This window comes from Pteronotus mesoamericanus, unplaced genomic scaffold (assembly GCF_021234165.1).
Source record: "Pteronotus mesoamericanus isolate MK-2021 breed Mesoamerican mustached bat unplaced genomic scaffold, CSHL_Meso_final contig_246, whole genome shotgun sequence".
NCBI classification, from domain to species: domain Eukaryota; kingdom Metazoa; phylum Chordata; class Mammalia; order Chiroptera; family Mormoopidae; genus Pteronotus; species Pteronotus mesoamericanus.
Window position 1 is genome coordinate 12,351,541 of NW_026555104.1, and position 14,529 is coordinate 12,366,069.

Sequence of the window (14,529 nt, forward strand, 5' to 3'; positions counted from 1 at the left end):
GGCAGGCTCGCAGCTGAATCACCAATGAGCTGTTCTTCAGTTTCCCCTTGTTTCTTTCTTTCCTGGAGGTGCACTGATAGCTCCACATTTCATTTAAATATGTCGCTTCCTGGGCTCGTTAGTGACGTCCCCGAGCACCCAGCGGCTCACCTGAACAGCGTTCACCCCCACGGCTGGGAGCAAACTAAGCCCGCACATGCTGGGCCCCTGTCTCTGGGCTGCTGCATTTAGGTCCGCTCAGCCTCGCCCCGCTGCAGCCCTGGCCCTCCGACAGGGCGCGCAGTCAGCCCCGCGCACCGGCCGGCGGAGTGCGGACTGCTGGAGTGGCTCTGAGCCTCGAGGGCCGGGGCTGGCCCAGGATATTGCCTCCCTAGTGTTTGCTGGCTGCATGGCACACGCGTACAATGACTGCCAGCGTTCCAGGGGTCTGGGGAAGTGGTGAGTGGGGCACATTTTAACTGCTTGTCTTCTGTTGGATGCCCTGTCTGTCTTCCTTTGGGGTTCAGGGGACACAGCAAAGCAGGGAGCACCTGCCTGCTGCTAGGGTGGCGAGGCACCAGTAAAAAGCCTCCCTTTTTGCTTAATCACCTGCTCTGATTGTGTTCAAAAAAAGGCATAAGCCAACTTCACTTTTTTTTTTTAAAGTTTTTATTTATTTTTAGAGAGGGGGAGGGGAGGGAGAAGGAGAGGGAAAGAAACATTGATGTGCAAGGGAAACATTGATTGGTTGCCTTCTCATATGCCCCCTGACTGGAGACTGAACCTGCAACCCAGGCACGTACCCTGACTGGGAATTGAACCCGAGACCTTTTGCTCTGTGGGATGATGCCCAACCCACCCAGCCACACCGGCCAGGGCTCCACGTTCATCTTTATGTCTGTTAGAGAAAGTGCCAGGGGGAGAGGAAGGAAAGAGAATTCCTCTGCAGTAAGCGCCATCTCTCCCTGTCAGCCTCTGCCATGCCTTCAGCTCAGACGCGGGGGGCCCTGCGCCGTCACAGGCTGCAGGGCGGGGGGCTGCAGCGCCGCCTGTGCACTTCGCGGAGCCAGCCGCGCTTCCCACCCGTGACCCCTGTCTCTGCACTTCTGTGGTTTCCAGCCCATCCACCCCTGAGGCCTGCGGTGTTCGAAAGATCTCTGCAATTAATCTAGTTTGAACTTAACCACCTTCTTTAATGTTTCTTCTTACAGCTCAAACTGTGGAACAAATACCGAATTTCCAACATTCCATCGCTAATATTCCTAGACGCCACCACTGGGAAGGTCGTGTGCAGGAATGGGCTGCTGGTGATCCGCGATGACCCCGAAGGTGAGGCCCGGCCTGTCCTTCCTGTGCGTCCCCCTCCGCCCTGCTGCCCTGACCTCCCTTACGTTGCGAGAGAGTGTACAGATGATGTACAGTTGACTCTGGAACAACGTGGGGGTTAGGGGTGCTGACCCCCGTGCAGTCGAAAATCCACGTAGAGCTTTGACTCCTCTTAGACTAATGATAGCCTTTTGTTAACCCAGAGCCTTACCAATAACATAAACAATCAATTAACACCAATTTTGTGTGTTAGATGTATTCTATACTGTATTCTTACAATAAAGTAAGCTAGAGAAAAGAAAATGATGTTAAGAAAGTCCTGTGTTTTTATTGATACTATAAGTTTACATCATCTGTTTTAGGCTATGCGGTTTGCCTGTGAGTTTTTTTCAAACTGTCAGTTAAAAAAAAATCTACATATAATGCACCCACACAGTTCACTCATGTTGTTCAAGGGTCAACTGTATATGTAAGTGGGTTTATTTGGCTAAAGAATATTGTCTTGATGAAATTATAGTATCCTCCAGGTCATGGTTAAGATTTTTAAAGGGATCAGAATGTCCCTCCTGGGAGCTTTAATTCATGGGCCGAAGGAGCTGGAATCTGAGGAAGGAAGCTCCGCATCGAGGGCTGCGGCAGCTGTTGAGAAGCTGCCACAGCTCAGACACTGACGGTGGTGCGGTTTCCGCGGCAGCTGCCACCTTACCGATTAGAGGCAGGCTGAGCGATTTTTGTTTTCTTTTAAAACTATTACCAGAGCAAAGCCTCAGTCCATGTTGCTCTCCTGGCCTCAGCGGTCAGGCGCCGCCTTTCCCGGTGCCGCCCGCGTTCCGTGGGCATCTCGATGGCCGGCTGGTGGCATGGCCACGCGTCGGGCAGGGTGCCGGGCTCACCCCGCCCCGTGGCTGCCCCGCATTGTGTCTCCCCACCTTGCGCTGGGGTCATAAAATGTTCCTAGATCTTCCTCCCTCGCTTCCTGATTAAACTAGAGGATTCAAGCCTGATCACAGATTTTCCAGTAAAAATGTCACCTGCTTCAAAGAATTGCCCTCAGTGAAAACCAGGGCATGACAGAACCAAGCTTTTATCTTCTCAAATTTAAACCACCCCCCACACACACACACCCCGCCCCACCCCACCCCCACTCCGAAGCTCATTAAAATGCTGATGTCTCTCCTCCCCCTGAAATTTTTGGATCCATCTGCGCAGGGTGGGCTTGGCCACCTGCCTTTTCAGCCAGCCTGGGCGCCTCCCGCCCACCCTGCCCTCGCCCCAGGCAGTTTTGAGGCAGTGGTCCATGGACCACCCTGAGAGACTGAGCTGAGAGCATATTATTTGCATTTCCTGCCGGGGGCTTAAGTGTCATCAGAATTCAGACCATCTGGGTGGAGTGGGTTTTCCTCTTTCCTTATCTCACTTGGTTCCCTGGCCCCAGCCCATACGATCCTAACCAGAAATTCTGGGGGTGGTGCCCAGAAGCATCCTATTTTAAAATTCCCGGGCGGATTCTGAAATGCAGTCAGAGTTGAGAGGCACTGAGAATCCTGGGTTGGAATGGAAGAGACTCGCGGTTAAGAGCGAGGCGATGCTTCCCCAGCTTGGCCCATCATCAGAGGTGCCTGTGGAGTCTGTTCGCTGCGTTTTGGACATACACTCTCAGCCCTGGGGTCCCGGGGCTTGGGGTATGACCTGGGCTTCTCTGTTCTTCAGAAACCTGCCAGGAGATGGGCCCTGGGATCCAGCAAGTTTGGGAACCATTGCCTTGAGGGTAGGTAGGACTCAGTCATGCAGGAGTCCTGCTTTTATCCCAGTGTTTTTAGCTGCGGATCCTATGGGCATGTTAACAGATACTATTCGATGATAAAGACGTCACACTCTGCAGCCCTGTGGCCCCTTGGGTCGGAAGCCACCCTGAAGAGTCTTAACCTTCTCTCCATCTGTTGGCTGTTTCAGGTTTGGAATTCCCTTGGGGACCTAAACCTTTCCGGGAAGTCATTGCCGGACCCTTGCTTAGAAATAATGGGCAGTCTCTGGAGAGCAGCAGCCTGGAGGGGTCTCACGTGGGAGTCTATTTCTCTGCACACTGGGTGAGTGTTTGGTCCCTCTTTAGCCCAGGCGGAAGCAAGCAGTGATGTCACCACCAAGACCGGCTCTGATTGGCTTCTGGAGGTGTGATTGCTTGGGCATAATTTCCTGGCATTCTTCCTTTCTCCTGTGCCCAAGGCACTGTTGGCGTGCCATAAGTGGTTATTGTTATGAATGATAATAGCAGCCAGAAAATGACTTCTTTTGACTGGTCTAAAAGGATAGCTTTCTTAACCCATTCTGATGAGGCTTCTAATGGGCCCTGAGGGGGTTTGTTTAACTGCTGCTTGCTGGCAGGCCGTGAGGGGCGGGGAGGAGGCTGTGCTGGATCCTCGCCCTTAGGAGAGGCATGTTTGTTTCTGCCTCCTGTCCTAACTGGTTTTTGCCAGTCCGATTCTCCCGGGGTCTCACTTGCCTGGCCTCTGATGATGGCAAATGGCTGCTGGGAAAGGGGACGTTGAAGGTGCAAAGTCACGCTACAGGGTCCCACTCTTGTCTTTCAGTGCCCCCCCTGCCGAAGCCTCACCCGGGTCCTGGTGGAATCCTACCGGAAGATCAAGGAGGCAGGCCAGAAATTTGAGATTATCTTTGTTAGCGCAGACAGGTAATGTTAGCGCAGCTTTCCTTTATAAACTGCGGGTGGTTGACGTGTCTGTCTCTCGCCTTACACTCCCCACGTCTGTAGTGTAGAGCTTGGAGGTTGGGAGTGGGGAAAACATGGCTGGGCGTATTGGCAGAGGGACGGGTGCGTTTCCCGTTTGCTCTTGGAATTGTCTGAAGGAAAGCCAAGAGAAACTTGTTCTTGCTGTAAATATGGAGGTACGTCCCAATTCAGGCCTGGGTCATTTAAGATTAGGGTGCGTTTTGTGATGTGTTCAGCTTTTTGGGTTGTGGTGAAAGGGTACGGAGAGGGAAGGATGGAAAGGAAGGAGCAGGGACTGATGGGCTGCGGCACCTGACTTGGACGGCTGCGCAGCCATCTCCCTTCGCTCTGGCCGCGGGCTCCGTCTGCGGGCAGCACAAGAACCAGGAGGACAGGCCTTTTTCCTGCGGGACGTTGGGTCCTTTTCGCCTAATTTCCTCCACTGCTTGCCCTCGCGCTGGCTTCACTCCCCAGTGACCTTCTTATATCACAAAGCTCCTGCCCCAATTCAAACTGAGCCACCAGCTGCTCCTGCCAAGTTCCTGTTCACAGAAGGCTCTCTGAGATGCCAACGCACAGGGGCATGTCATTCACTGTTGTAGCCTTGACGTCTGCACTGTTTCACGCTCGGTTGAATGGCCTGTGGTCCCGCCCTGCTGTTCACGGCTCCCAGCTCCCCGCCCCAGGGCCCGTGAGTGGGGCATGCTTGAGGGCGTGCTAGGGGGAGTAATCACTTGTTTAAAGCTTAAAAAAAAGGTCCGCTTTATTGAATTGTAATTTACATACAATGAAATGCATACATTTTAGGTATACAGTTCAAGGAATTTTGGCACATGTATGGAGCCGTGTAAGCATCACAATTAAGATAGAGAACATTCCCGTCACTCAGAAGCTCCCTCGTGCTCCTCTCCGTCAGTTCTCATACCCAAACCCCGGTTTCAAGGAACCCTTGATCTGCTTCCTATCACTTGATTAGATTTGTCATTTCTGGAATTTCTTATATGTGGAATCATAGTGTTTATGATCAGTTAAAAGTGTGGTCCTGTACATGCCACTGTTACATGCACAAAATAAAGTGTCACAGGGAATGGGTGTCTGAACAACTAGGGTTTTTATAAAAGTAGGATTCGTCTGTGTTGAAAAATGAGAAGTGCCCTAGCTGGGTAGCTCAGTGGGTTAGAGCATCATCTCAGTATGGTTGCTGGTTCAGTCCCTGGTCAGGGCACATACTGGAGTCAATAAATGAAAGCATGAGTAAGTGGAACAACAAATCCATGTTTCTCTCTCTCTCTCCCCCCCCCCCACCTCCCTACCTCCTTCGCTTCCTCTCTCTCTAAAATCAATCAATCAATCAATCAAAAATGGGGCATGAGTTAAACCAGTAGGATGCAGGGGAGGGAGCTATGGAAACAGCCTGGCATTTCAGTTTGGGGTCCACGTGTTGTGTGGAGCCATCTGCTTCCTGATGTACACCAGGGTAAGCGGAATAGCATTCTTCTGTGTCTGAACGTGATGATCCGACGCCCCTCCATTGGTAGAGCCCTGGGCACAACTTGGTAGAAGGTGGGGGGTACCCAGTGGAGGTACATTCAGGAGTAATAGAGCCTTGTTTCTACCTGTGTCTCTGTAGGTCAGAGGACTCGTTCAAACAGTACTTCAGTGAGATGCCCTGGCTCGCTGTCCCCTACACCGACGAGGCCCGACGGTCACGCCTCAACCGGCTGTATGGAATCCAAGGTAGGCGTTCGCGACTCTGGGGGCTTGTGGGAAACCTGCTCCCCAGGACTCTGCACACGTCTGGCTTTCCTTTCCGAGGGAAAAGAACTTTGTTATTTCTGTGAATGTTCATTTGCTTTACCATCTTAAATTACATGTGATGAATTTTATGTTATGTAGGTTATACCTCATTGAAACTGTTTCCTAAGCAAAGTACTTGTTTGTCCAAGTGAGACGAGTCACCCCCAGTCCTCGTGGGTTCTGACACAGCCAGGCCACAGAGCACACACTCCTCGATGCCTTGGCCAAAGCCCCATCCCATGGGTTTTACTGTCAAACAAACCTGAGAGAGGTCTTGGGCTCCATCACCCATACGCTGTGAGCCTTAGTTTCTTCATCTGCAAAATGAGCGTGATAAATCTCTGCACAAAGACTTGCTTAGGGGCATTAATAGGATAACACATAGAAAGCATTTCTCATGATCTCTGAAGCGTAGTGGTGAAGGTTGAGTGGGTATTACCTTTTAGGTGAGAAAATTGATTGCCTGAGAATGTTGCCAACCAGGACTTGGAGTACTGATCATGCTTTTCAGAAATGAGGATTATTAGTGAGGCGACTCTATTTTTGTTCTTTATTACATGAGCACCTCCTTCCAGCCTTCACCCAGCCAGGTTATTTCTTGGCAAAGCACTCACTGTAACTGGCCTCTTAAGAGTTAGACACATTCCCTTCATCGCAGCAATACCAGATCCTGGCCAGCCCTAGATGGACAGAGCTCATGTTTGGTTTGAGTTCTCAGTGTTCCATGGGTTATATGGGGAATGGAAAAAAAAACAAACATAAAGTAATATTTACCCACAAATTCCACAGCTTACGGGGGAGCTCATCAGATTCTTTAACTTTTTTCTTCATCATTTACAGTAAGCACATGGCTTTGGAGCTAAAGATTCAAAAAAATTTAATTTTCAGTGGGTGCTCTCAATTTCAGACGTGCGTGAGAATCGCCTGGGCATCGTGGGCAGGTGCAGTCCCCATTCAGCAAGCCTGGCTGGCCCGCATCCCTGGCCGGCCCCCAGGTGACGCTGGTGCTGCTGGTGCTGCTGGTCCGGGGGCCACAGCTTGGGTATCAGCAGTCTAGGTCTGTTGATTTTTTGAGAATGTTGGAGGCTCATGACTCCTAGTAATGAAAATGAGGAAAGCAGTTCCCTTTCCAAAGAGAAGTTGAGTGGCATGATGTTGACGACTGGTCTAGAAGGAAGGGCAGCACGTTGGGTAAGTTAGAGGAGACATCACAGGGTCAGGCCCTTCCAGCACCCTGCTCACGGAGAGACTTAAAGCACGCGTGCGCTGGGGAGGAACAGAGGGCGGAGCTGCCGCTTCGTAGGGATAAGGAGACTTCATCCCCCATCATTCGTTCATTTTTTCATTCAGCGAATATTTGCTGAGCAGCCTTGAGCGAGTTATTTGACCTGTTTCATTAGTAAAATTGGAAAGTTTCAGTGTTGGGCACAGAGTAGACACCTAATAAATGTTTAACTGACTGTCTCAGGGGAAAAATTAGACTTTACAGCCTAAAAAAAGATCAACTCTTGGATGTCAAACAGCTTAAACACAGACAACCAACAATATTAATCACATGACAGCAAAAAGATCAATATCCTTCATAAAAAAAGCTCTTCCCAGATACTAGTCCAAAAGAGAGAGAAAAGACAATTTAGACAACAAAGATATGAAGTAGGCCATTTGCCCTTTGTGTAGCGTCAGAACGGATATGAAAACTACTCGGCAAAATTTACTTTCATGAAGTACAGATAAAAACACTGACTTTGTATCTGTCACATTTGCCAAGAATTCCCTCGCCAACCAAAACACTAACAATAATAATCCCCAGGGTAGGGAAGAGCAGGCTGGGCAGGCTGCTGGTGGGAATGCAAATCAGGACAGCCTTTCAGGGGAGCAACCGGAGATCCACACCAGAGACCTCAAAAAAAATCTATAAAATCTTTCATTTAAAAATCCCACTTGTAGGAATTTATGCTCAGGAAATTAACCTTGAGTACCAGCAGAGGCTGAGCTTCTCTTAAACAGGTGGTGGATTTTTGTTTTTAGGTTGTTTCTTTCATATTTGTATACTTAGAATTCCATTACGGACCACGATTCTTTCTTTGCCTTAGTCCCTAGAAAACCCAGAACTGAATTTCTAACCACTTTAGCAATTTTGCAAAACTGACCTTTTCCGTGCATGCTCTTGACCCTAGCTCCGCTTCCTCTTCCTTTCTTGGTTTCTTTTCAGGGGTATATTTTCATCTGTTTCTATTGGGTTATATCATGCACTCTTTAAGCTGCCTCACATCCTTTTTGGAAGACAGAGTGGATTTGAAGTCATAGGATTCTGTTTCTCAGGCTCCAACTAGCCACCAGCGCCAAGCTCAGTGGGGTGGCCCAGCGCTGCCCTTGAGTGGACAAGAGGACACTTACATTGGGAAATCACTAAGCAGCAGAGTACAATGACATAAAAGAGTGTTGGTTAAATTAGTGCCATTTTGTACGGGGACTTAGAAGACTGACACTTGTCCCAGAGCATGGAGCCAGGCACTAGGCCTCACTCAGCCACCTCACTCGGTCAGGAGGCCGCTCCACATTTCCAAATGTGTGTCGTTCATGGGGCAGTACCTCTTCCTCTGCAAGGTAGGGAGCTGAGTTGCCCTTTCTTGGGTGTGGGGTCCAGCATGATGCAGGCATCCCTGGCGGACAGTGCTAAGGCCGCGGGGCCACCTGAAACTAATAAATGACCAAAGGACAGTCTGGATATAATGTATAGGCAGTTAGAGGTTGACAAGATGCTTCCGAGGACCCTTTGGGGTCTCATAAGAGAGATCATGGGCGCTTCAAGAATTCAACGCGAGCTTTGGACACACCACTAAGGCCGGAGGGCGCCCTTCTGTGAAACTTCGCAGAGCACACAAAAAGGAAAAGGATTATTTTCTGTGTGTCTTCAGAAAGCAGAGAAGGGAGCTCTCCTTCTGGATTCTCCAGTTGTCACCATGTAAATATTACTAATGGAGGAGCCTCGGTTGTTAGGTGTGGCCCAGACAGCCAAGAACATAGGTGACCACAACCAAGGAGAAAGAGAATGAAGAGTTTTCCGAGACACATTCCTTTGGCATTGTCTCCTAAGGCCTGGCAGTGCGGTGATGAGAAGTACGTGTGTGGTTCCTGACTTCAAGGAGCCCTCATTGGAGGAGGACAGAGCTGCTTCGGAGAGGCACTGGGCCCAGGCCAGCGGCGGCTGCCAGCCCTGCTGCAGTGAGAGAGCGGAGAGTCACGAGGAGCCGGGTTCCGGCCGGCGCCTCCGCTGCAGCCCCACCCTGCACCTGGCGCGTCCCGCTGCTCCGCTCCTGTCCGCTGGCTCCATGGCGCACGCTCCCTTGCCATCTGTTCTAGTCTCTCTTCAGCTCGCATCTGTCTGCTTTCCCACCTTCTCACCCCCTGCTTCCTCGCTCTTGGATTTATAGTCTTTGGCACGGTGTTTTGTGCCGACTGCTCCTTGATCACTGATCTCTTGAGCCTTAGGACTCATTCCTGCAGGCTGCCTGTCAGCTGTGGCCCACTGACCTTGATCTGCCTGCCTGTGGCCCTGTTGAACTGGAGGTGCAGTGAAGCACAGTGAAATAAGAGAATAGAAGAGCAACACGACACTCTTTTCAGGGTGGCATTTAATGAAGGGCTACACGGTGGAATAATCCAAGGTCAGAGGAGACTTGCTTGGAGCTATTGAACCAGGAAGGCTCCCTGGAGGAGGTGGCTATGGAACAGGGCCTTACAGAACATATGGGGTTTGATAAGAGCTTTGGGACATTTCTGGGCAAAGGCCAGAGTAGGTTGCCCATCGTGTGCTACAGGGAGAATGGGCAATAGTCTGATGGTGCCATATTGTGCAGAGCTTTAAACATCATGCTGAGGTCTGTGGACTTGACCCTTTGGACTTCTGGAACCTTTTGAAAATTTTGATTAAGGGAAGATTAGTGTAGTAGTGACATTTAAGCTGGACTGAAAGAGAAATCCCAGAGACTGGTTGTCCACTGACATTTCTTTCTTTTTTGTTTTTTTAAAGATTTCATTTATTTTTAGAGAGAGGGGAAGAGAGGGAGAAAGAGAGGGAGAGAAACATCAATGTGTGGTTGCTTCACACATGCCCCCTACTGGGGACCTGGCCTGCAACCCAGATGCGTGCCCTCACTGGGAATTGAACCAGCGACCCTTTGGTTCACAGGCCAGCACTCAATCCACTGAGCCACACCAGCCAGGGCCTTTTTCCTTTTTTTTTTTCTTTTTTTAAATTGAGATAAAATTGGTATATAATACGATACTAGTTTCAGGTGTACAACATAATAGTTCAATTTTTGTATATAGTACAAAGTTATCACCACAATATGTCTAGTTACCATCTGTCACATTTCTAGACTTAATTCTAGATCTTCCTAGATTTGAAAGATGCTCAGTTCAAAAAAGGAAATAATTGTATCTCTCCAATTATATCATTTTGGAAGTCTCTTCCCGGCTCATTGAGGTTGTATATGTGGGTGGCCCTTGTCACAGTGCTGTGTCCTTGCCCTCCAAATAGGATGGTCTTCACCTTTGGAGCCCTGTAGTTCAAGTCCCTGGTTTGGGATCATTTCTGAATTACTCTCTCTGGCCTCGGAAGCTGGCAGCTCCTCCCTAGGTGACACCATCCTTTGATTGAATTTTGCTTTCCTTTACCTCTGAGGAATTGTAAGTGCCTCCAATCTAGCTGTAAATACTTTTGACCTTGAAGAAGTTGTGTATTCTTTCATACTCTTCATAGCATCACAAAGCTGGAAATTATTTTTGATTGAATTGTGAATATTTCTGGGCTTTGTATGACTCTCTGGTTACAACGTCCAAAGTCACTACACCGATGTGTTCATGTGTCCGCCTCTATGGTCTGAGCTGTTTTTACTCACAATACTTCTGACACCACGTTTCGGGTTTTATTCCACGCGCCAACCTGTTCTTTGACACCTGCTGTCACACATATACAACTTGGTGCGCTCCAGACACCACGTATCGGGGCTGGTCAAAAAGTCTGTTGAGCTTTTTCTGTAAAATAAGACACATTTTTCATTTTCACCAATAACTTCAGTGATTTGGATATTTTGAGCATGTCAGCTATATCCTGCTATTGGCTCCTAGTGGTAGAGGCCAGGGGCGCTGCTGAACATCTTCCAATGCATGAGACAGCCCCACAGCAAAGGATTACTTGGCCAAAATGTCAACAGTACCAAGAAACTTCGCAAACTGCTTTTGACACGTTTGATCAGTCACTGCACCTTCTCCATACCCTGCACAAATCTTTTTTTGTGTTTCAGTTACATCTTTACCTTTCTTGAAATAATGAAGCATAATATGCCAAAAATGTTGCTTATTTTCTTCCATCTTCTATATTAAAATGGATACACAAAATTTCACCAATTTTGTTAAATATTTTTTTTAATTCACACTGATAAATAGCTGTCACAATACAATTCAACAAAATTGTTTTGAATGAAGTTAAAGAAACTAAACACTACTAGAGCCATCATATGGAAAAAGTACGGAAATGAACTTTTTGGCCAACCCTGCAGTTGGGCTGGAGTTAGGGTCAGACCCCACAGGACCACCTGCCTCTCCCCTCCTTCAGATGCCACTTGCAAGTCCCAGGACTTGTCAGGACTTGTGGCTGACTGGCTATAAGTCAGAATTCCTGTGACCGTCCACCCCCGCTCAGCTTCAGTAATTTGCTAGAACAGCTCACAGAACTCAGGGGAACATTTTACCTACTATTACTGGTTTACTATAAAGGATACAACTCAGGAGCAGCCAAGAGATGCATAGGGCACGGTTCCGGGGAAAGAGCTCCCACACCTTCTCCAGGCACGATGCCCTCCCAGCCGCCCTCCGTGAACCCCAGGCCAGACTGGAAGCTCCCTGAACCTGCCACTTAGGGGTTTTATGGGGGTTTCATTATATAGGCATGATTGGCTAAATCCTTGGCCATTCTTAATTCAACCTCCAGCTTTTCTTCCTTCCCAGCAGGCCGTGGTTGGGCGAGGGGCAGGGGGAGGAGGGAGGGTGGAGCTGAATGTTCCAACCTTCTAATCACGCCTTTCCAGATGACCAGTTCCAGTTCTCAGTTTGTTTAGGGGCCGCAGCCCCTTGTCATCTCATTAGCATACAAAAAGCCACTCTCACCAGTCCTGACAAGTGTTGTAGAAGCTCCTGTGTCAGGATCTGGGACTAAGACCAAATATTGTAACAAAAGATGCTCTCTATCACCCCTTATGACTCAAGAAATTATAATGGTTCAGGAGCTCTGTGCCAGGAACTGAGGATGAAGCCCAAACATTGACGCATTATTGTATTACAGACTCTCTCTTTTTCTCTCTCTCTCTCTCTCACGCACACGGGCAGTGGAGGGCTTTGCTGTTGTGCACGCCTGGTCCTGAGTGCATCCTGCAGGGCTGTCCTAGGAGAACCTATGCTCCCTCTTTGATTGTGTCCTGGGCTCTCCTGCACTTCACCTCCTCCTGAAGCATTTGATGAAGGTGCTTCCACAGGGCAGCACCAGGCACGTGGCCCAGCCCTGACCCCGGGCGCACCACCTCCTCCTGGCCTGCCTTGTGCTCTACAGTAAGCCAGCGTCTTGATCTGACAGCCACTTTGTGCGTTGAGGTGTGTGAGGGCAGGGCTGCCCTGCGCTGCCCTGACAGGCTCCCCTGAAAACGGTTAACACAGAAGGGACTCGGCCTCCCCTCAGCATCTGGGGAGCGGGGCTCAGTGCGCGCCTGGATTCTGCGTGTCACCCCGCAAAACGAAGGAGGCCATGAACGCCAGCAGTTGCAGTTGGCCCAAGTGTCCATCCAGGGATGGCGGGAGAGTTCGAATCCTGAGACCGTTGCCCTTTGAGTCCCCCTCTCACAGAGCGGCAGGGCCTGCTGGGGCCTCGATGATGAGCTGGTCCCGGGCTGGCCAGGCCGCAAGGCGGCCGCCGCTGGCTCCCCTGGTGCTCTGGACTGAGCCCAGGACGTTAACCGGCAGCTGTCACCTGGCCACCCTGGCGTTTGGCCTCCACCGTCTCCTTAGTGTTAGGAGAGGGGCTGGGCTGCCCAAGTGGAGGACCCCCGCCCCCAGCACTTTGTGCAGACTGGAATCTGCAGCCCCATGGGCTGTTTAAAAATGCCTTTCTAAGGGAAGGGTTTAAACACACTTGGCAAAAGGCAAATCCCATTAGCGGTTGTCTAACGCATCCTGGCTGTCGGAGAACAAACGCCCTGTTCGTTGCAGGGAGGCGCAGAGCCCCTGTTCTCCTGGGTTAGGGGCCCCAGCGGGTTTGCTTCCTCTCCCCTCCCCTGCCCCCAGCCTTTGGGAAGGTAGACGGGCCCGGAGTGGACGATGGCCCGGCCACCAGGGCAACAGACGCCTTAGGCCTGGCGGTGGGGAGGCCGTGGTGTGAGGGCCATTCGCTCTCCCAGGATCTGTTTATCTTCGGTTTCTCTGTTGCCTGCTTGCTCTTCTGCTCTTTCTTCTCTTTCCTTTCCCCTTCCTTCCTCTACCATTTCCCACCTTTCTCCTCTCTCTTTCCCTTTGCCCTCTCCCCTGCCCCTTTCAAAAAATAGATCTGAGGCAGAATCTATTTCTTTTAGATAGAAGCAAAGCGTTTGGAGACTGTCTTTCAATGAATGGAGGGCGAGGGGACCGATGCTGGTGTGTTTTGTAGACAAAACTCAGAGTTGAAAGGGCTGGTGCAGGTTATCTGGAGTTTGCCATGGACCTGGGCGGGGCTGGCCCTGTGGGTGGGGTCTGGGGGCTGCTCTGGACCTACCGAGCAGCTACTCTGTTCTGTTTTGTTTGTCCTGTTTTATTATAAGGGAAGGGGAGGGGAGAGGAGAAAAGAGGAAGGGAGGGAAAGGGAGGGAGGAAGATGTAACAAACACCCGCTGAGGTCTTTAAAATGCTAGCGCATTGGAGCATTAATCCAGACAGGCGGGGCTCCCTCACTCCCGGGCACTGCCTTTCTCCTTCCTCCTGCCCAGGAAACTCTTCACTATCTGTGATGTGTATCTTCATAATCTGTTTTCCTATTTATTGCATATACATGAGTCCATGAATAATACAGAGCCGTGCGGGGCTGTATTTTAGAAGCATCCTGAAACGCTGGCGTGGTGTAATATTCTGCAACTTGTTCTTGTTTAACATTATGCTTTCAGGATTTAGCCTTGTCGATATTTATATCTGGTTCATTTCTTTTCAGTGCCGAGGCGTGTTTCATTGTATGACTCTATCATGGTTTATTTATCTGCACCACTGTGAGTGGATACTTGGTTGTTCTTGGTGTTTTTGTATTTCAAGAACAGCGCCATGGACATCTTCCTGTCCACCTCCTGATACAAGGAGGTGCCCAAGCAGCTTCAGGCCTTCTGGCTGCGTTCAAGTAGGCCCAGCACCTCCCGCCCCGCCCCCCTTAGGCCCCCTTGGGTTTCTTGGAGCTTCACTGTACAAACCGGCTCTCTAAGCAAAGGGGAGTTTTAGGGGAGCCGGGAGGGATAGAATCCGCAGCCGATGAAGCCAAGGCACAGTTCGTATTGCCATCCCCACCCCACGCCTACTGCCCTGTGGTTCTTGTTTGGTTTTATGTTAATGCATTTCTCATAACACCCTGTAAGAAAACTCAAACATGTCTGTCGCACCCGCATTCCTGCCTCACTAGCACAACTGTTTTC

General features: G+C 50.0%; 1 protein-coding gene across 1 annotated transcript in view; it reads left to right on the top strand.

Annotated features, from left to right (window-relative positions):
- NXN (nucleoredoxin) overlaps positions 1-14,529 on the top strand; it is a 138,854-nt gene that overhangs the window by 111,825 nt on the left and 12,500 nt on the right. Inside the window, exons 2-5 of the mRNA XM_054573274.1 lie at positions 1,191-1,308; positions 3,259-3,392; positions 3,894-3,994; positions 5,664-5,770. Of these exons, the coding sequence (XP_054429249.1) occupies positions 1,191-1,308; positions 3,259-3,392; positions 3,894-3,994; positions 5,664-5,770 (460 nt within the window). The remainder of the gene's footprint in view (positions 1-1,190; positions 1,309-3,258; positions 3,393-3,893; positions 3,995-5,663; positions 5,771-14,529) is intronic.